Below are 19067 nucleotides of genomic sequence, written 5' to 3'. Positions count from 1 at the left end.
TGTAGTCCCAGCTGTTAGGCAGGCTGAAGTGGGAGGATCGCTTGAGCCAGGGAGGCTGAGGCTGCAGTAAGCTGAGATCGCACCACTGCACTCTAGCCTGGGTGAGAATAAGGTTGTGTCATAAATAAATAAATAAATAAATAAATAAATAAATAAAGTCATTTACTTAACATTTACATAACACTGATTATCTGACAGAGACTGAGGAAGCAAAAACCAGTAAGACACCACTCCAGGCCCCAGGGATCTTTCTTGAGGGAGATTCACATCCTCGGGAAAACAAGATGTATGGTGAATGAAGGAGGTGGCAGAGGGGTCTGCAGTAACTGAGTAAGTATGGAGCTAGAGGACTAATACCTCCAGGATAAGTGAATTTATGCAAAGATCGTATTTGAGAGAAGAGGTGAGGAACCACTCACTAGTAGTTTTGAGTGCCCTGAAAGTGAAATTGAATTTTGTCCTGGAGGTCAATGGGATGTTCCAGGACTTAAGTCCCATAGGACTGACAATCAAAGACCGGTCTGGTTGCACTGTGGGAAATGGACTGAGGGGGCGCTGGAGTGAAAGCAGGAAGGCTGTGAGATGTGTCAGACGCGACAGGTTGAACCTGGGGCTGTGAGAACTGAACCAACTGGAAAGGTGTCCTACAAGGTAAAAGAGACCTAAGCCAGGTGTGAGGAAGAGGGATAAGGCAAGGATGAGATCCAGATTTCTGGCGTGTGCACCCACGGAAATGAGAAACACGATAAGGGAAAGCTGGGGAGATCAATTTCACACTGAGCCTGTGGTGTCTGAGGGGCATTCCGGGAGCGATCTCCAGGGGGGCAGGAATGTAATGAAAGAAGGGGCTGAAGCCGGGCGCGGTGGCTCACACCTGTAATCCCAGCACTTTGGGAGGCTGAGGCCAGCGGATTACATGAAGTCAGGAGTTCCAGACCAGCTGGCCAACATGGTGAAACCCCGTCTCTACTAAAAATACAAAAATCAGCGGGGCGTGGTGGTGCATGTCTGTAATCCCAGCTACTCAGGAGGCTGAGGCACAAGAATCGCTTGAATCAGGGAGGTAGAGGTTGAAGTGAGCCGAAATCGCACCACTACACTCCAGCATCGGCAACAGAGCAAGACTATCTCAAAAAAAGAAAAAGAAAAAAGAAAGAAAGAGAGAGCGAGCGAGAAAGAAAAAAAGACAGAGAGAGAAAGGAAAGAAAGAAAGGAAAGAAAGGAAGAAAAGGAAGGAAGGAAGAAAAGGAAGGAAGGAAGGGAGGGAGGGAGGGAGGAAAGAAGGAAGGAAGGAAGGAAAGAAAAGAAAGAAAGAAAGGAAAGGAAGAAAAGAAAGAAGGAAAGGAAGAAAAGAAAGAAAGAAAGAAAGAAAGAAAGAAAGAAAGAAAGAAAGAAAGAAAGAAAGAGAAGGAAGGAAGGAAGGAAGGAAGGAAAGAAAAGAAAGAAAGAAAGAAAAGAAAAGAAAGAAAAGAAAAGAAAAGAAAAGAAAAGAAAAGAAAAGAAAAGAAAAGAAAAGAAAAGAAAAGAAAAGAAAAGAAAAGAGCCGGGCGCGGTGGCTCAAGCCTGTAATCCCAGCACTTTGGGAGGCCGAGACGGGCGGATCACGAGGTCAGGAGATCGAGACCATCCTGGCTAACACGGTGAAACCCCGTCTCTACTAAAAAATACAAAAAACTAGCTGGGCGCAGTGGCGGGCGCCTGTAGTCCCAGCTACTCGGGAGGCTGAGGCAGGAGAATGGCGTGAACCCGGGAGGCGGAGCTTGCAGTGAGCTGAGATCCGGCCACTGCACTCCAGCCTGGGCGGCAGAGCGAGACTCCGTCTCAAAAAAAAAAAAAAAAAAAAAAAGAAAGAAAGAAAGAAAGAGAGAGAGAAAGAAAGAAAGAAAGAAAGAAAGAGTTGAGCTGAACAGATAGATATGTGGGAGTCATCAGAACAGACTAGTAGACGACAATGCCCCCAGGGGCAGGGCGTAGAGTGAGGGCGTGGAGCGACGGAAATCCTCGTTTTCGAGTTTCGCCCCCGCAGGGAGGCCCAGCCCAAGCCCTGCCCGACCCGGCCCCGACCCACCTCGCCCACTCGGGTTTGACCCCGCACAAGAGGCTGCGCGTGGCAGACAACGGTTCTTCCGGCGCCCGGCTTACTGGGCATGCTGGGAACGGAAGCCCGCTCCGAACGCCGAGCACTTCGGGAGCTGTAGTTTGGGGCAGGCTCAACTGGGCGGGTCCAAGGCTCCCCGTGAGTCCCGGCGTTGGATCATTTAAAGGACAGGTCCAGAAAGCGGTGATGCTCCCGGGGCAGGGTGCCTCTCCGGCGGCGACACGGGGCGCCCCGGGCCTCATCCCCTCTCCGCAGGGCATGGCATTTCCACGCCTCCACAATCTGCTCCGCCTGCACAGCAAGGCCAGTCAGTGCGCAGTCCCGCGGTGGCCCCTCGCCCCGAGGACCGTGGCCGGGCCGCTCCTGCCCCCTCCCAGCGCCCTGTACCCCCTGCTGAGTGGAGCTGGGCCGGTTCCCCGCGTCCGCACCGGGATGAGTGGTTCCTGCCGGTTCTGCTCTTCCAGGGCGCTCAGCTCCGCCGGGGCCAGCAAGGCTAGTCTCAGCTCTTTTACCACCGGGGCCGCCACCTCGGCCACCGGCCTCTCCAGCACCGCCTGCGAACGCCAGCCCTGAGTCAGGCACTTGTCCTGCCACCCGCTCGCTGGGCTTGTGGCCCGCACCTCCTTCCGTGCCCTTGTGCTCCCCCAGCCCCACTCACCGCGCCCACGCGCGCCCAGCTCCTGGCCGCGCGGACCAGTTCAGCCTCGTCCACGCAGAGCTTGTCGCTGCGGAGCAGGGGCAGCAGCGCGGCCGCTGACAGCTCCAGGAAGCCTTGGGACCTGAGGGCCTCCTGCAAGCCGGCAAATGGGTCAGGGAGGAGCAGAATGCGGTGCGTGGGGTGAGGAGTATGAAGGGAGCAGTACCTGGCTGTGGGCCTCTATGAAAGCCACGCAGCGCTCCTGCAGCGGCCCCAGGCCAAAGGTTACGGCCACCTGCGAGCACAATGAGGGAGATCAGGTTGGAGACTGGAGAGGCCGTGTAGCCCAACCTGCTCACTGGGACCCACCACTGCAAGCCTGACCCTAGCCCTAGCTGGGGAGGCTGACAGGGCCCTCGGCCTTCCAGGAAACTGGACCCAGTGAAAGCCTGGTACACACACACACACACACATACACATACGTGGACTCACTGTACAACCTGCTCTTCCCTACAGGAGACCACGCCATGGCCTTCAAACCCCACCTGGGGCCTAGGCTTGGCTTTTTTTTTTTTTTTTTTTTTTTTGAGATGGAGTCTCCCTCTGTCGCCCAGGCTGGAGTGTGGGTGCGATCTCGGCTCACTGCAACCTCTGCCTCCCGGGTTCAAGCAGTTCTCCTGCCTCAGGCTCCAGAGTAGCTGGGAGCATGCCACCACATCCAGCTAATTTTTTGTATATTTAATAGAGATGGGAGTTTCACCGTTTTAGCCAGGATGGTCTCAATCTTCTGACCTCTTGATTCGCCCGCCTCGGCCTCCCAAAGTGCTGGGATTACAGGTGTGAGCCATCGTGCCTGACCCAACTTGGCTTCTAAAGTCTACAGCCACCCTTCCCCCTACCTCAAGTCCAGCTGAGAACCATTCCCCAGCGCTGATAGAGAGAAGACCAGCAAAGACCTCCAGCCCCTTCAACACCTGCTCCTGCACCTGACCCTGCTGATATACCCAGGATCCCACATATCTAGGCACAGAATTCATCCTGTAAACCTCCTTGGAGCACCGCCACCACCACCATGTACCCAAGTTATTTCAAGGCCAGACACAGCAGGCCCAGGCTCCCAGCACCTGGGAGCCCATTTCCACACACACAGCCAGACTCCTCCCATGCCTGTCCAGCAGCACCCACCTGCAGGGCCTCACAAACCAACTCCACATCCAGCACCTTCACCACAAACTGCAGGCACAGCTGGGAACAGAAATGAATGTGGGTTGTGTGGCGGTGTCCCTGCTCCAAGACACTAGTTCCACCCCAGAAGCAGTGAGCAGGCTTGGATTGGTGAGTCACCCAGCAGCCCCAGACCCCATCCTGACCTCCCAGGCCAAGGGAGGCAGGGAATTGCTAGAGCCTGAGAGAGCAGGCTCACAGGAACTGGAGACTAGCAAAACCAAGCCCAGCCACCCACCTTCTAGCACATTTGCCACTAAGCAAGACTAGATAAAAGCCATGCAAAATTCTCTCCTTCTTTCAGGATGCTTATCTTCCTCCACTTGTTCCCTTCCTGACTCAAGGATACTTCTATTTTTAGCAGAAACTTGAATTTCATCCGTGACATCTCTTATCTCTTGACTGCTACACTCGCCTCCTGAATGGACTAGCAAGTCCTCTCCACCTCTTCCAATCCCTTCTCCCCTGAGCTTCCAGTTCTTCACTCCCTTATCGGAAACCTTCAGTGAATCTCCACTGCCCTCTGCTTAAAAGAAGTCCAAAAGCTTGAGGGCCCTACATGAATCAGGCCCTGGCGTCCTCTGCAGTCTCATCTTGCCCTCTCCTCACAGTCCAGACACAGACACACCAAATGTCTCACTGGCTCCTTTGGTGCCTTTGTGACTAGAATGCCATCTTCCCACTTCCCCTAGGAACAAAATCCTATTTGTTCTACCAGATCCAACACATATGTTTCCTCCTCCAGGAAGTCTTCTCCTCTCCCTAGTGGTGGGACTGGAGAGGTCCCCCATACAGTCTTGGCACCATTCACCCTTCTCTGTCACTTTTTTTTTTTTTTTTTTTGAGAGCAACTCTCGATCTGTCACCCAGGCTGGAGTGCAGTGGTGCGATCTCAGCTTACTGCAACCTCTGCCTCCCAGGTTCAAGCGATTCTTGTGCCTCAGCCTCCCAAGTAGCTGGAATTACAGGTGTATGCCACCACACCTGGCTAATTTTTGTGCCTTTAGTAGAGACGGGGTGTCACCATGTTGCCCAGGCTGGTCTGGAGCTTCTGGGCTCAAGTGATCCACCCGCTTCAGCCTCCCAAAGTGCTGTGATTACAGGCATGCGCCACCGCACCCAGCCTCTATCACACTTCTTATGCCACCCAGATAAGAGTTTTCATGTGTCTGTCTCCTCTCCCTCTCTGGAGAACAGGGATCAAGGCTGACATCTTTGTATCTACAGCACTAGCCATAATCACCCCCTCTTGGCCACAGCACACACAGGGCAGGCATGCATGGATCCTTTTGCACACAGGCACACATACATGCCCTACTTACACGGGAGAGACATACATACTTCTCTCTGTGTGGGCACACGTTCCTCTCTAGGCCAGAGTGTGTGTGAGGCAGGGCGGGAAGTGAGCCGGTGAGAAGCAAGGGAAATGAGACATGGACCTGGCACACAAACCCACCTCTCTCAGTTCCTCCAGCCCATATTCCACAGCCGCTGTCAGCACTTCTAGCACCTGTAGAGTGGGTGGTGGGGGGAGTGGAAGGGAGTTTCCCCTGCCCTATGCCCACAGTGTAATGGGCAAACTCTTGCCTCTGGCACCCCCCGCCTCTCCCACCCAGGACCCTGGTCAGCGGGCTCACAGAGTGACGGTGAAGCTTGACACTGTTGGTATATAGGAACTCCAGCACTGCCAGGAAGGCCTCAGTTGGCACAGTGCTTAGCACCACAGGACTAGGCACCCCGGGGCCTGGCTCTGTGCCCAGAAGTCGCTGGAAGAAGTTGCATCTACAGGCCAACAAGCACCGATGGGCAAATACCTCCTGCCGTTCTTGACCGACCACGAAGCAAACATCACTGTGGGAGAGAAGCAGAGAGCCAGCGGAGAGGAGGCCAGCACCTGGAGTGCAACTTGGGCTGTGCCTTTGCCCACTCTGGGTCTTAGTTTCCTATCCAGAATGTAAGAGACAGGGCTTGGTCCCTCCAGCAGAAGGTCTGGGACCCAAAGCCCTGAGTTCTAGTCCCAGCTCCACCTGGTGACTTCCTATCTTTGAATCTCAGGTTTCTCACCCATGAAATGGGACAATAATCCTAAACCTCAGGTCGCAGAGGAGGTGACTATGCTTGATTACTGAGGGGCATCTGGACGAACAGAAGCACGGTTGATCCCACCTTTCCCTCTCATCCCCAGCCTGAGTCTTGGGGGAAGGGAAGCTTCTTTTGGCTCCTCCTCCACCAGCTGCAAACTCAGCTTTTTTCAGCCCTCCTCCAGACAGGCGGGTGTGGGGGTGTGGGGCACAGAGTGCGCACTGACTGCAAACAGACACAGCAGTGATGCACCATCATGAGCCAGACCACAGTTTCCATCTTCATGATCACTTCCGGCCCCAGATCTGGGCCTCTAAACAAGGCAGGGGATAGGAGGCAGATGAGGCTCGAGCCTCCTAGAGCCTCTTAGTCCCAGGTCCAAAGCCTGAGGCGTTCACATTACCCAGACCAGACTGTGACCCCAAAGAAGCAGGGTGATGGAAGTCACCACCCTTTGGGGAAGAGCTCAGATCTGAGACCATGAGGACAGAGAGCTTCATTCTAGCTCTCCTGAGCAGCCCGGCCTCCTGTAAACTCTACCCCTGGTTTCAGACACCACTGGCATCCTGGCCAGCAGGGAGCAGCCAGCACTCCCGAGGCTTCCTGTCAGGGACTATGGCTCAATTCCTCGAGCTCTGTTCTTCCTGTGAAGCCTCAGTTCCCAGAACAGGTCATCTGTTCCTTTTCTTCAAGCAGGGAGGCCTCAACACCAAGCTGAGTGAGTGGAGGGAGGAGGGGAATCATGACCCACCATCTCTCAGGATCCCAGGGGCTGAGAATCATTCTCTTCTGCCAGGAGCTCAAAGTCCAAAGAAGGAAGGGCTTTGCCTGAGCTCACACAGCAGCTCCAGGCTCTAGCCCCCAGGACCCTGCCAGCCTTGCCTCTGGCCCTCAGGGTCTCACAGACACTGAGTGACCAGCAGCCATGTTCCACATTTGACCTCCTCACAGCGTGAGTTCACCAGGGAGGACGGCCAAGTTCTAATTCCCAGCCTCTTCTCACCAGGGCCTCCTTAGAGTCCTGGGGCCCTCAGAGCCAGCTAAGGAAAACCCGCAGGCAGGGCCCACCCCTCACCTGTATCGTGGGTTGTTGACGAGGCTTCGGAGTGCTGCGGAAAAAGGTTCAGCTTTCCCATGCACGACCAGTCCCAGGGGCTCCATGGGTGAGAAGGGGTGGGGGTGGAGGAGGGAGCCTAGGAGGCCTGGCCAGGTCCTAGAGCTGGTGAGGCTAGCAAGGCCCGAGAGGGAGAAGCAGGGACTTGGCAGGCCTGTTTGCTGAGAAGCTGAAGTTTAGGAGTGGAGCAGGAGGGGCCCAAACTACTGAAGGCATCAGGGGCCAGAGGCTCAGGGACAGGAACAGACACAGGGAGGGGACCGGGAGAAGCTGAGGCTGGAGTGGCCTATGGTCCTGGGAAGAGGCTGGCTGGCTGGCGGCGGCGAAAGAGGCCCTGGCTGGGAGTCTGCCCAGGCAGCTGCCGGGTGGGAAGCCTGTGGGTTTCCATGGAAACTGGAGCGGGCCTGAGAAGAGACTCCACCCATCTCCCGGGCAGGCCCAGGGAAAACTTCAGCCCTTAGGGGGCACTAAGCGCCGTATGAGGGTCTTAGCCCCCGAAGCCGAGCCTGCCCTAGGTTCAGAGTTCAAACTCCTTACCCTCATAACCCTTCCCTCCTCCACAGGCACACAGGGTCAGGATCTGCTTAGCCAGGCCTGGGAATCCCCCACTCAACAGGGAAAATCCTCGCCCCCATAGATGGGTCAGGGCCCAGACCTGGCTTGTTTGGGAGGGGACAGTCCCATCCCCGCCAGAGGGGGAGTCACATGAGTTGTCAGCTCTGGCAGAGGTGTCACAGCCTCTGGGGAAATCTAGGTACTAGGGCACACAAGAGGTGTAGCCAGCTAGGGACAAGCCCCAGGACACTTGGGTCAGCAAGGGTCACGAGGCTGGACTCGGTGTTCACCGCCGAGTCACTGCCACTTTGTAAGGCCTGGTTCCTACCAGCTGAGCCAATGGACCTCCCCTCCCCCGCACATAGCCCTGAACTGAGGAAGTCATCCAAGCCCCACCCTAACTGTGCGCCGGGAGCGGAAATGTTTGTCCTTGTCGAGGCTGACTGACGGGGAGTCAACAGAGCCATGACGTGTTCCTTCCTGTGGGCCCAGACCCTGGATTCCTGAGCCACCGCCCCCGCAGCCTCAAGATCTCCCCCTATCCTAGGCCTCTGTGACTTGTTCATAATGGCCAGTCTCCACAAGGGGAGAAAACGGGCCCTGGCTCAAGCGCCCTGGGGTAGGACGAAGCCTTTCTGACCACAGCCTCCCTCTACATCTGCCCCTCTGTCGCCTGCGCTTAGGAAGTTTGCCACTGAGCTGCAAGACCCTGTCGGCTGCTCTCCCTGATGACCCCACGCGCAGCACATGCTCACAGTTAACAGGGCTCTCAGGTTAAGCCAGAGCCGGACTGGAGGGAGGGATCCTTGGAGGGAGGAGTGTTTGCTCCAGCAACCCATGGCAACTCCACAACACAGGTCCTTCCCCTCCCACTTGCCCTTCAGGCCAGTGGGGCCAGGGCTGTGGAGCCTGACAGAACTCAGAAGCCAAAGCCTGCAGGTGACTCAGGTGCCTGAGGGAGTTTCGGGAGCAGAGGGCAGCCATCCCAGAACTGATTCTGGAGGAAGTGGGATCAGAGGCCAAAGGCAGAAGGTGGAAGGGGCTTCACAAGTCGTCTGCCCTCAGCCTGGGCCAGGTGTAGGGGAGACCTTTGTGCCAGCCACCCTAGAGTAGATCTGGGTGGAAGATGACTGGATTCAACACCCCCAGGGCTGGAAGGATCTGTGGGGTTGAAAGAGGTGATCTGTCAGTCTTTCCTGGTTAGGGGTTGGAGGCACTGCCTCCATGGTCCAGGCTGAGGCAGAGGCCTGCTTCTCCTTCCAGAGAAGTAGGGTGGAAGGGAGAACTGGCAGTCTCTAAGACTCTGAGCGTACCTGGCTAACCTCCATAGTGCCCAGAGAAGGAGCTCAGCAGGCAGGGACTAGCCCAGGATCCCAGTCCCAGCAGCCTCCTGTCCCTTGCTCATGTGTCTAACAACCTTTAACCTTCTCAGCACCTAGGAACCCAGGCAGCCTGGGACTATCTGATCCACTTGTTCTAAAACACAGGTAAGAAGGGAGTAGAAGGTAAAAACCCTTGACATCACTGAGCAGGAGGCTGGGGTGGGTAGACAGATGCCCAGGGAAGGCCACCCTGAGTGTGGGTCCTCTAGCCAGCAGGTCCATGGCCAGCAGGCCTCTGCCGCCGGGTCGCCAGGAGGAGGAGAATGCCAAAGACTACCGGCCGAAACCCTCACCAGTGCGGCCCCGAGGCCGCCTGCCCAGCATTGATGAGGAGCGACCGGCAGGTCCAGGTCCTGGCCCGGCCTCTCGCCGGGGCTCCATGCTGGGCCTGGCCACGTCCTTCTCCCGTCGCAACTCGCTGGCCGGGCCAGGCGCGGGTCCTGGGGGTCGGCGGCCATCCCTGGGCCCAGTGCCCCCTCTGGGCTCACGGGTCAGCTTCTCAGGGTTGCCTCTGGCGCCCGCCCGTCAGGTGGCGCCCTCCTACCGCAGGGAGCCTGTGCCCGGGGAGCGCTGGGAGGCTGCGCGCGCACAGCGTGCCCTGGAGGCGGCACTGTCCGCAGGGCTGCGCGACGCGTGCTACTCCAGCGCCGAGGCCGCGAGGCTGGTGCAGGAGCTCTGCGAGCAGGTGCACGTTCGCCTGCGCGAGCTTAGCCCGCCGCGGTACAAGCTGGTGTGCAGCGTGGTGCTGGGGCCGCGAGCGGGCCAGGGCATTCACGTGGTCAGCCGCGCACTCTGGGACGTGGCGCGCGATGGGCTGGCCTCGGTCTCTTATACCAACACCTCGCTCTTCGCGGTGGCCACGGTCCACGGGCTCTACTGCGAGTGAGGGGGAGTCCAATTCTGCAAAATTGTTTATTATCCTAGGAGGAGGCCCCCCTGGGGCTCACATCCCAATAAATAAGTGTCTGACAATAAATAAAAGTGGTCCATAAATAACGCCCCCTAGCTGGGAGCTAAGGCTCAGGCTTATCTTGGAGAGGGGCTAGGAGCCAGCGAAGACAAGCCGCCCCCAACTCCAGTAAAGCTGGTTCCTGATTCCCTGGGGGATTCGGCCCAAAGCCCCCAGTGAGGCACCAAAGGAAGGGGGAGGGCCACAAAGGCAAGGGCCAGAGCCTTACAGGCACAGGCCTCAGGCCTCAGGGCTTGGGTCCTAGGCTGGGCTGCGGTCCCGGAGCAGGCGCAGAGCATAGCGGAGTCGCTGCCGCAGGTCTGGAGAGCAGCCCAGCTGCCGAAGGTGGGAAGCGAGGTAAGTATAAGCACTACGATTTCGGGCTACAAAAGTCACAAGGAGGGGCTCCCAGCCACTGAGAATCAGCTTGGTGTGATCCCCGTAGAAGTTCACCTGCACACAGGAGCATGACAGTGGTCAGGACCTAGCCTCCAGACCCAGCTTCCTCCCCAGCACCCTGGGCCTCCCAGACCTTCCCCGAAACTCCTGGATAGGCTCTTACCTGGACAGTGCCATCACTAAACAGCATGAGGAGAGCCTGGTCCGTCTTGACCCACTGCAGCAGCAAGGGTGGAGCAGGCACCTCTACCTCTTCCACACTGGGCAGATCTCCACCCTGGGAGCAGGATCGGAGCAGGTCACTGATCCAGCGTGAGACAGCCCCCTCCCCATTAGTGTATGTCTTATCCTCTAGCTTGGAGCACCCCCACCACCACCAAGGGGGAATGAGAGAGCTCAGGATGGGTTAGTTTTCAATGTACCACAGCCCCAGCCCTCACACCTTCATGAGGTGCTGCTCCATGTAGGAGGTGAAGTACCGCAGGATACCCAGCTGAGGCTGCAGGGCCCGGGGCACAGCACCCACGGAGAAGGAGAAGTGCTTTGTGCTGGTGGGGTTGTAGTGCACAGTCCTAGAATGGGGAGGCAGAGGTCAGAGGGAGCCCTACACCGATGCCCCTCCCCTGAGAAACCCAGACCCCTGAGCCCAGGAGCACGCAGGAGGGTGCGGCCCTGCTGGGTTAGTGGCCTGAATACAAGGCACCCCATAACAGCACTTACTTTCTGTTGGCTGACAGGGCCATATGTGTGCCATCATTGAAGAGCACAGCCACACGGCGGCTGGACAGTTGATACCCAAAGCCGAACTTATTGGAGTAGTCAACCCACTTGCTGACCCACACCAGAGGCTCTGGCTGGGCCAGCGGGGCCGGGTTCTGTTCCGCTGTCATGGGAAAGGAGGGAGTCAGGACCTGCTCCTGGCTGCCAGGAGCAGAACTCCCAGCCACAGAACTGCCACCACAGCAGCATGTACCAGACCCCAGCCTTACCTGGGGGCATGAAGGCCACACAGTTTCTCAGCGCACAGAGGGCTGACTCCACTACTGTGGCCACAGTCAGACCTTCTTCAAATCCTGAAGGAGACAGGGCACGGAGATTTAGGAATTAGCACCCCAGGACCCAGGCCAGGCCCCTCTGCCCACTCCTTCCCTCTGGTCCCTGATCTCAGCTCCAGCAACCTGTGGCACCTCTCATCCTCCCTGGCTCCTCACCATCTCCACTGCTTGCCAGTGTCCCACGGGGTGAGCTGTCCTCAGGTGCTGTCTCTACCAGGCTGACAGGGGCTGGGCCAGAAGCTGCTGGAGCCTGGAGGGTTGGGCAGGGAAAGGGAGTGAGACAGGCCCCAAAATCCAAACCCTTGAGTCCATGGCCCAGCCCTGCCCTGCCTCCCAGGGCACCCCAGGTCAGCCCTGCCAGGCTGGTGACACACAGCCAATTAGGCCACCACGAGGTTGATGCTTCAGCAGCCTTTTATCCTGGGCTTCCCTCAGCTGCTAGGGTGGGGGTGAGTCAGGGGAACAGTGTCCACGCGAGCGCCTCACCTCTTGCCTGGCATCCTGATGGCCAACCGACGTGCGCATGAGGCCGCTTACCAAACAGGAGACCTCGTCCCTCTCCTGGGCATGATTCTTACCTGGGGGTGAAGGATGATACCATCCTCAGTATCCTGCCCAGCCCCTCCACTTCCCACAGGGATGACACAGAGATTGGCCTCCCCAAGTGCCTGTACTGCACATGCTCTCCCCAGGAGTTGCCAGGCACCCACACTCACACACCCGAGACGAATGGGACAAGCTGCTCTGCTGCTCTGCCCCCTCAACCCACTGACACCCCAGACTCACTCTTGTTCTTCTTTCTGCCAAAGAGGCTCTTGGTAACTTTGGCAAACAGACTCCTAGCCGGGTTGGGGGGTGTCAGGTCTGGGACTGTCACGCAGCTGCTGATAGGGAGTCGATCGGGGGTGTAGCCCTAGGGAGGGGAGCCGTGTGAACAGAGAAGAGGGGCTCCAGGGGCCCTGTCACCTGCACTCTTTCAATCCCTGGGAATACGCAGATGGACTTAGAGGTCTGGGGAGCCACAGACCTTGGTAAAGAAGTCATGGCGCAAGATCTGGTCAATAGAGGGGCGGTCTCGGGGTGAGGCCCGAAGGATGGCAGCCAGGAGCTGCCGAGCAGGCAGTGAGAGGCTGGCAGGCAGCGTGTAGTGAACCTGCTTGATGCAGCGGTATGTCTCCTTCAGGTCAGCTGTCTCAAAGGGAGGGCTCCCGCAGAGCAGCGTGTACCTATAGGGCAGGGCCAAGGGGTCAGGAGTAAAGTGGAGGGGATACCCCACCCACACACCCACCACCTGTCTGCTGCCGAACCTGGACCCTGTGACTCACATGACACAGCCCAGTGACCACACATCCGCCTCGGGCCCATGGCCCTGTCTCAGTAGCACTTCTGGAGCCACATAGTTGGGGGTGCCACAGATGGTCCTGAAAGAGGGTGGGGAGGAGGAGAAAAGGCTGAGACCCAGCCCAGCAGCCCCCCCACCCCTTCCCCCACTGTGAGTCCAGACAAAGCAGCTGCCTGTCACCAAAGGCCAGAGAACTCCTGCTTGTCCTGGGACAATGGATGCCAGGGATGGCAGCTGAGTCCCCGCCCACCCGCCTGGCCCAGCTGCTCAGCTGCTCTTCATGACAGGGGGAGGGCCTGACCCCCAGCCCAGTCCCCTCCTCCAGGGTCAACACAGAGAGTCCACAGCTGATCCCTTCCCCCTTCCTGCACTCCTGTCTCTCAGACAGTCATCAGGCTGTCACCTCCCATGGTTTGTGCCACACACACACCAACACCAGCTGTCACAACCCCCATAAACACTTATCTGCCACATATGCTGTCTGTGTCACACACACAAAATACGATGGCCACAGCAGGGTCTTCTTACACCCAGTGTCATATCCTACCATTCCCACACTCTCAGTCTGTCTCTCACACACACACACACACACACACACGCTGCCTGTAACCTTCCCCCATCCACACGAAGGGTAAGTCATATGCCTCCAAGAATCTGTACACCCCTATCTGTCTCAGGGACTCAGGGTCACCTACCCTATCTGTGTCACACACCTATAGGATTCTACCCCTCTCCACTGGTCCCGGTAACACAGGCTGCCACCTCCACCTTCACACATGCATAAACAGCCCCTCATCCCTTCCCATTTATCTCATGCACACATCAAGCAGTCACCTTGCCTCCCACATACATATGCACTGTCTGTCACGCATGTCATCTGTATCACACACAGGCTCCTTTCTTCAAAACTCACTTCTTCCTCTGCTCCGGAGGCTCCAACCGGGCTGCCAGCCCAAAATCCCCCACCTTCAGTTCCATGTTCTCAGTGATGAAAAAATTTCCTAGATGGGGAAAGAGAGGTGTGTCAGATTCTTTCCTTCCTTCCTCCCTCCCTCCCCAACCTCCCATCCTCCAGGCTCAGGAGTCTCACCCAACTTGAGGTCCCGGTGCAAGATGCCGCGCTGGTGCAAGTACTTGAGGCCGGAAAGGATCTGCCGCAGGTAGTAGCGCACTTCTGGCTCCAACAGGGTGTGCCGGGCCTTCCAGATGTGGGCCAGGGACTGCAAAGAGCCATTGCCTCAGCCCCTGGTGAGCCCTCCCTCCCCCTTCCCCTCCATCCCTGCTCCCAGAGGAAGAAACAAGGCCCGAGCTTTGGGTCTTAAGACTCTCTTCTCTCCCTCACCCTCATCCCTGCGGGTATCACCATCTTTCACCTTTCGACTGCAGAGCTCCAGGAAAATGTAGATGTTGTCAGCGTCCTCAAAGTGGTGCGAAAAACGCACGATGTGGCGGTGCTGCAGGTCTTGGTGCAGCTCAATCTCATTTAGGATCTGCGATGAGGGCGCAGGGTCGTCATCCTTCCATGGTTCCCATGCCACCGTCCCCACCCCACCCCTCGCCCGCTGAGCCTGGACCTACCTTCTCGCGCTGATGCGGCTTGGCGACGCGGCTCTGCGGGATGACTTTGACAGCGTAGGCGCTGCCAGTCTCTGTGTCAGTGGCCTCGTAGCAGCGGGCGAAGCCCCCCTGTGAAGAGGGGGCGTCAGGCTGGGTGTTCCAGGGGGGCCGACTCTGGCCCGCGGGCGTCCCCGCGTTGGGGGTCAAGTGGCCACGCCCGGCTTGGTGCCAGAAATGAGGCCGGCCGAGACCCCTACCTCCACCATCACCACCCCGCGGACGTCCCCCGGCCCACCTTGCCCAACAAGCGGCCTTTGAAGTAGGTGCGGCCACTGCGCGGGTCCGTGATGAGGCGCCCGGGGTCTGACGTCGGTAGCCCGGCCAGCATCTCCAGCTCAGGTCCGGGCAAGGCACTCGGAGGCGGCCCGGGCCCGGCCGGGGGAGCGGGCTCGGCGGCCGCACGCTGGAAGGGGCGCGGGGACAGGAAATCGGTGGCGGGCTCCATGCGGGCGGCGCGTCGCAGCGCGGGCCCGGCTTCTTCTCGGTTCCGCCCGGCCCCGGCCGCGCGTGGCGCTGCCTGTATTTGCTACGCTGCGCTCGCGCCCGGGGGAGCCCAGCGTTTTTATCAATGAACGCCTGCCCCCTCCCCGGCGTCTCGTCACCAAGAGTCCCGCCCCCTTCCTGGCAGCCAGTCGAGGAGAGGCCCCTCCCATGCCCGGCCTTACATCACCCAGAAGCTCCTCCCCCACCCAACGCACTGCCAGGCCCCGCCTCCTGGCTGCGCCCCGGGGCGCAGCCCGGCAGCTCGTCACTATGCAGGTGCGACCAGGCCGCCGGGGCCAGCTGATCCCTGTCCGCTTCTCACCCCTCCTTGGCCACTGCGAGTCCCGCTCATGGGGGCCTCTTTCCCCATCCTTCGGGGCGTGTGCTGAAGTCCGAGTGGGGCCCGGGCATCTGGGGGCGTCCCCCAGCAACTAGATAGATCAGCGTTCCAGCCAGCAGCTAAGAGGCAGGGGCGGCGCTCGCTTTTCCCCAGGCGTGTCACCCGACACTCCCCTTTCAGTGTGCCGGACCGCGTGTGTCCCTCGCCCTCGCCCGGGGCCCGGCCCAGTGCTGCCCTCTTTAGGGCCTGGAAGGAAGGCACAGTCTCGCGCCTGGCTTGCCTGGCCTGAGGGCTGCCTTGCCAGGTTTAGGAGTCAAGCAGAGACTGGACCCTTTTACCATGCTCCAGGCCACATCTTCCGCAACCCACTTCTACACTCTTGAGGGGCAGATTTCGGGTTCCTGCGGGGTCCCCAATTCCCTTCCTCTGAAAATACCCGCGGGCCTGGGTCAGCAGCCAGAAGGCCAGAAAGTGAATGGGAATTGGATTTTCTTTTTTCTTTTTTTTTTTTTTTTTTTTTTGAGACGGAGTCTCACTGTGTCGCCCAGGCTGGAGTGCAGTGGCGCAATCTCCGCTCACTGCAAGCTCTGCCGCCTCCCAGGTTCACACCATTCTCCTGGCTCAGCCACCCTAGAAGCTGGGACTACAGGGCGCCCGCCACCATGCCCGGCTAATTTTTTTGTATTTTTAGTATAGTAGAGATGGAGTTTCACCGTGTTCGCCAGGATGATCTCGATCTCCTGACCTCGTGATCCGCCCGCCTCGGCCTCCCAAAGTGCTGGGATTACAGGCGTGAGCCACTGCGCCTGGCCTTTTTTTTTTTTTTTTTTTTGAGACAGAGTTTCGCTCTTGTTGCCCAGGCTGGAGTGCAATGGCGCGATCTTGACTCACCCCAAACTCTGCCTTCCAAGTTCAAGCGATTCTCCTGCCTCAGCCTCCCAAGCAGCTGGGATTACAGGCGTGTGCCATCACACCCGGCTAATTTTGTATTTTTTTTTTTAAGTAGAGATAGGGTTTCTCCACGTTGGTCAGACTGATCTGGAACTCCCAGCCTCAGGTGATCTGCCCGCTTCAGCCTCCCAAAGTGTTGGGATTACAGGCGTGAGCCACCGTGCCTGGCCGGGAATTGGATTTTCTCAAATGCTAGACACGGGCAATTGGGCAGCTAGTCTCTGGACCATGTGGACCCCTAGACCCCTGCGCAATGCCCGAGACAGAGGCCCAAGACCACAGGTCTCCTAGCCTTGTCTCTCACCTCTCTGCCCTCCCTCTGCACCAGCCAATCAATTACCATGCCATTCCTCAAAAGATTTATTGAGAGCATCTGCTAAGTGCTGGACACTATCTCAAATAAAACTAATCAAGCTTGCAGCCCTCATTTAGTTTACATTCTGCTTGATGGAAACAGACAATAGGCAAGCAGATAAAGAAGGTAATTGCAGGCTGTGAAAAGTGCTATGGAGGAAGAATAAACAGAAGAGCAAACGAAGAGCCTACTTTAGAAAGAGTAGCCAGGAAAGTCAATGAATATTTGCTGAGTACCTGATTCCTGTCAATTTTATCTCCCAGATAGCTCTGATATCTATTCCCTTGGCTCTATCTTCCCCTCACACCCTGGCCTGGGCCACAGTCTCTCTTGTCAGGATGATTGCCACAGCTCCTTGCTGCTCTCCTGGCCTTTGGTCTCATGCCCATTTCATCCCCCTCCATATGCTGTTAGAAGGATCCCACCCAATCCCTCATCAGACCCATGAGCGCCAGCTTCTCCAACCTTGTCCTTCATGACCACTGAAGGGAGACCCAGGACAGCCTCAGATGTGGAGAAACACTAGTAGCCAAAATGACTGAGGGCGAGTGGGGGATAGGGATGGGCAGGAAGACCCTAAGTGTCTGCTCAAGTGTCTGGTCTTTATCCTTACAGGTCAGCAATCTTCCAGGGGGAGATGGTGGTGGGGCTAGAAAGGACAAATCTCCAGGGTAAATGGATCTGAGGCATTTAGAGAGTCAAAGGGCATATTCAATTTTGCAATGTTATTTATTTTGTTTTGTTTTGTTTGTTTTTTGAGACGGAGTCTTGCTCTGTTGCCCAGGCTGGAATGCAGTGACGCAATCTCTGCTCACTGCAACCTCCGCCTCTCGGATTCAAGGGATTCTCCTGCCCCAGCCTCCAGAGTAGCCTGGATTACAGGCTCGTGCCACCATGTCCAGCTAATTTTTGTATTTTTTAGTAGAGACAGGGTTTCACCATATTGGCCAGGCTGGTCTTGAACTCCTGACCTTGTGATCCATCCACCTCGGCCCTCCCAAAGTGCTGGGATTACAGGTGTGAGCCACTCTGCCTGGCCCAAAATTCAAATATATATATATATATATATATATATATATATATATATATATATTTTTTTTTTTTTTTTTTTTTGAGACAGAGTCTCAAAAAAGCGATTCAAGAATTGCTTGAACCCAGGAGAGGGAGGTTGCAGTAAGCTGAGATCGCGACACTACATTCCAGTCTGGCAACAGAGGGAGACTCTGTCTAAAATAATAATAATAATAATATAATAATAATAAAATAAATAAATTTGGGGGCCGTGCAGTGGTGGCTCATGCCTGTAATCCCAGCACTTTGGGAGGCTGAGACAGGCAGATCACTTGAGTACAGGAGTTTGAGACCAGCCTGGGAAACACAGTAAAACCCCCTTCTCTACTAAAAAAAAAAAAAAAATACAAAAATTGGGCCAGTCACAGTGGCTCACACCTGTAATCCCAGCACTTAGGGAGGCAGGCAGATCACCTGAGGCCAGGAGTTCGAAACCAGCCTGACCAACATGGTGAAACCCTATCTCTACTAATAATACAAAAATTAGCCTGGTGTGGTGGCACCCACCTGTAATCCCAGCTACTCAGGAGGCTGAGGCAAGAGAATCGCTTGAACCTGGAAGGTGGAGGTTGTAGTGAGCCAATATCGTGCCATTGCCCTCCAGCTTGGGTGACAAAGTGAGACTCTATCTCAAAAAAAAAAAAAAAAAAAAAGTTAGCCAGGCATGGCGGCAGGCGCCTGTAATCCCAGCTACTCTGGAGGCTGAGGCAGGAGAATCGCTTGAACCCAGGAGGCAGCATGCCACTGCACTCCAGCCTGAGTGTGACAGAGTGAGACTCCGTCTTAAAAAAAAAATACAAAATTTATCGGGGCCTAGTGGCTCACGCCTGTAGTCCCAGTTACTCGGGAGGCTGAGGCATAAGACTCACTTGAACCCAGGAGATGGAGGTTGCATTGAGCTGAGATCACACCACTGCACGCCAGCCTGGGTGACAGATGGAGATTCTGTCTCCAAAACAAAACAAAAATTAGCTGGAGTGTGGTGGTGCACACCTGTAATCCCAGCGACTTGGGAGGCTGAGGTGGGAGAATCCCTTGAGCCCTGGAGGTCTAGGCTACAGTGAGTCATGATCATGCTGCTACACTCCAGCCTGGGCAACAGAGAGCTTGTCTCAAATATATATATAGGGCTGGGTGCGGTGGCTCATGCCTGTAATCCCAGTACTGGGAGGCTGAGGTGGGTGGATCACCTGAGGTCAGGAATTCGAGACCAGCCTGGCCAACGTGGTGAAACCCTGTCTCTACTAAAATACAAAAATTAGCCAGGCATGATGGCAGGTGCCTGTAATCCCAGCTACTCGGGAGGCTGAGACAGGAGAATTGCTTGGACTCGGGAGACGGTGGTTGCAGTGAGCCGAGATCGCGCCACTGCACTCCAGCCTGGGTGGCTGAGCGAGACTCTGTCTCAAAAAA

The 19067-nt window shown here is 56.7% G+C and overlaps 3 protein-coding genes across 3 annotated transcripts; 1 reads left to right on the top strand and 2 right to left on the bottom strand.

Annotated features, from left to right (window-relative positions):
- Positions 1–1894: 1894 nt before the first annotated feature.
- Positions 1895–7531, bottom strand: BTBD19 (BTB domain containing 19). The gene is made up of 8 exons (XM_025405638.1): positions 7117–7531; positions 5597–5810; positions 5416–5469; positions 3921–3980; positions 2962–3030; positions 2757–2888; positions 2527–2652; positions 1895–2389 (listed from the first exon to the last, which is right to left on the bottom strand). Exons 1-8 carry the CDS (start codon positions 7200–7202, stop codon positions 2255–2257), a joined length of 876 nt encoding a protein of 291 aa, XP_025261423.1. The 5' UTR covers positions 7203–7531; the 3' UTR covers positions 1895–2254.
- A 1166-nt stretch (positions 7532–8697) lies between these two features.
- Positions 8698–10068, top strand: TCTEX1D4 (Tctex1 domain containing 4). The gene is made up of 2 exons (XM_025393803.1): positions 8698–9197; positions 9306–10068. The coding sequence occupies exon 2, from the start codon at positions 9313–9315 to the stop codon at positions 9976–9978; it is 666 nt and encodes a 221-aa protein (XP_025249588.1). The 5' UTR covers positions 8698–9197; positions 9306–9312; the 3' UTR covers positions 9979–10068.
- Positions 9991–15400, bottom strand: PLK3 (polo like kinase 3). The gene is made up of 15 exons (XM_025393789.1): positions 14690–15400; positions 14416–14523; positions 14211–14327; positions 13928–14057; positions 13751–13838; positions 12821–12916; positions 12523–12721; positions 12282–12408; positions 11982–12073; positions 11652–11745; positions 11430–11513; positions 11161–11323; positions 10883–11012; positions 10604–10717; positions 9991–10494 (listed from the first exon to the last, which is right to left on the bottom strand). The coding sequence occupies exons 1-15, from the start codon at positions 14897–14899 to the stop codon at positions 10303–10305; spliced, it is 1944 nt and encodes a 647-aa protein (XP_025249574.1). The 5' UTR covers positions 14900–15400; the 3' UTR covers positions 9991–10302.
- Between the last annotated feature and the right edge of the window lie 3667 nt (positions 15401–19067).

Source organism: Theropithecus gelada, chromosome 1 (genome assembly GCF_003255815.1).
Source record: "Theropithecus gelada isolate Dixy chromosome 1, Tgel_1.0, whole genome shotgun sequence".
Lineage (NCBI taxonomy): Eukaryota > Metazoa > Chordata > Mammalia > Primates > Cercopithecidae > Theropithecus > Theropithecus gelada.
This window is presented reverse-complemented; position numbering and strand designations above follow the sequence as displayed.

Coding starts and splice junctions, on each gene's coding strand:
- BTBD19 (XM_025405638.1), bottom strand. CDS start 7,202: ATGGAGCCCCTGGGACTGGTCGTGCATGGGAAAGCTGAACCTTTTTCC. Junction 3,981..5,415: donor GGCTGGAGGAACTGAGAGAG/GTGGGTTTGTGT, acceptor TTCTGTTCCCAG/CTGTGCCTGCAGTTTGTGGT. Junction 2,390..2,526: donor GGCAGGAACCACTCATCCCG/GTGCGGACGCGG, acceptor CTTGCTGTGCAG/GCGGAGCAGATTGTGGAGGC.
- TCTEX1D4 (XM_025393803.1), top strand. CDS start 9,313: ATGGCCAGCAGGCCTCTGCCGCCGGGTCGCCAGGAGGAGGAGAATGCC.
- PLK3 (XM_025393789.1), bottom strand. CDS start 14,899: ATGGAGCCCGCCACCGATTTCCTGTCCCCGCGCCCCTTCCAGCGTGCG. Junction 13,839..13,927: donor GCACCGGGACCTCAAGTTGG/GTGAGACTCCTG, acceptor TTCCCCATCTAG/GAAATTTTTTCATCACTGAG. Junction 11,514..11,651: donor ACTGGCAAGCAGTGGAGATG/GTGAGGAGCCAG, acceptor TGTCTCCTTCAG/GATTTGAAGAAGGTCTGACT.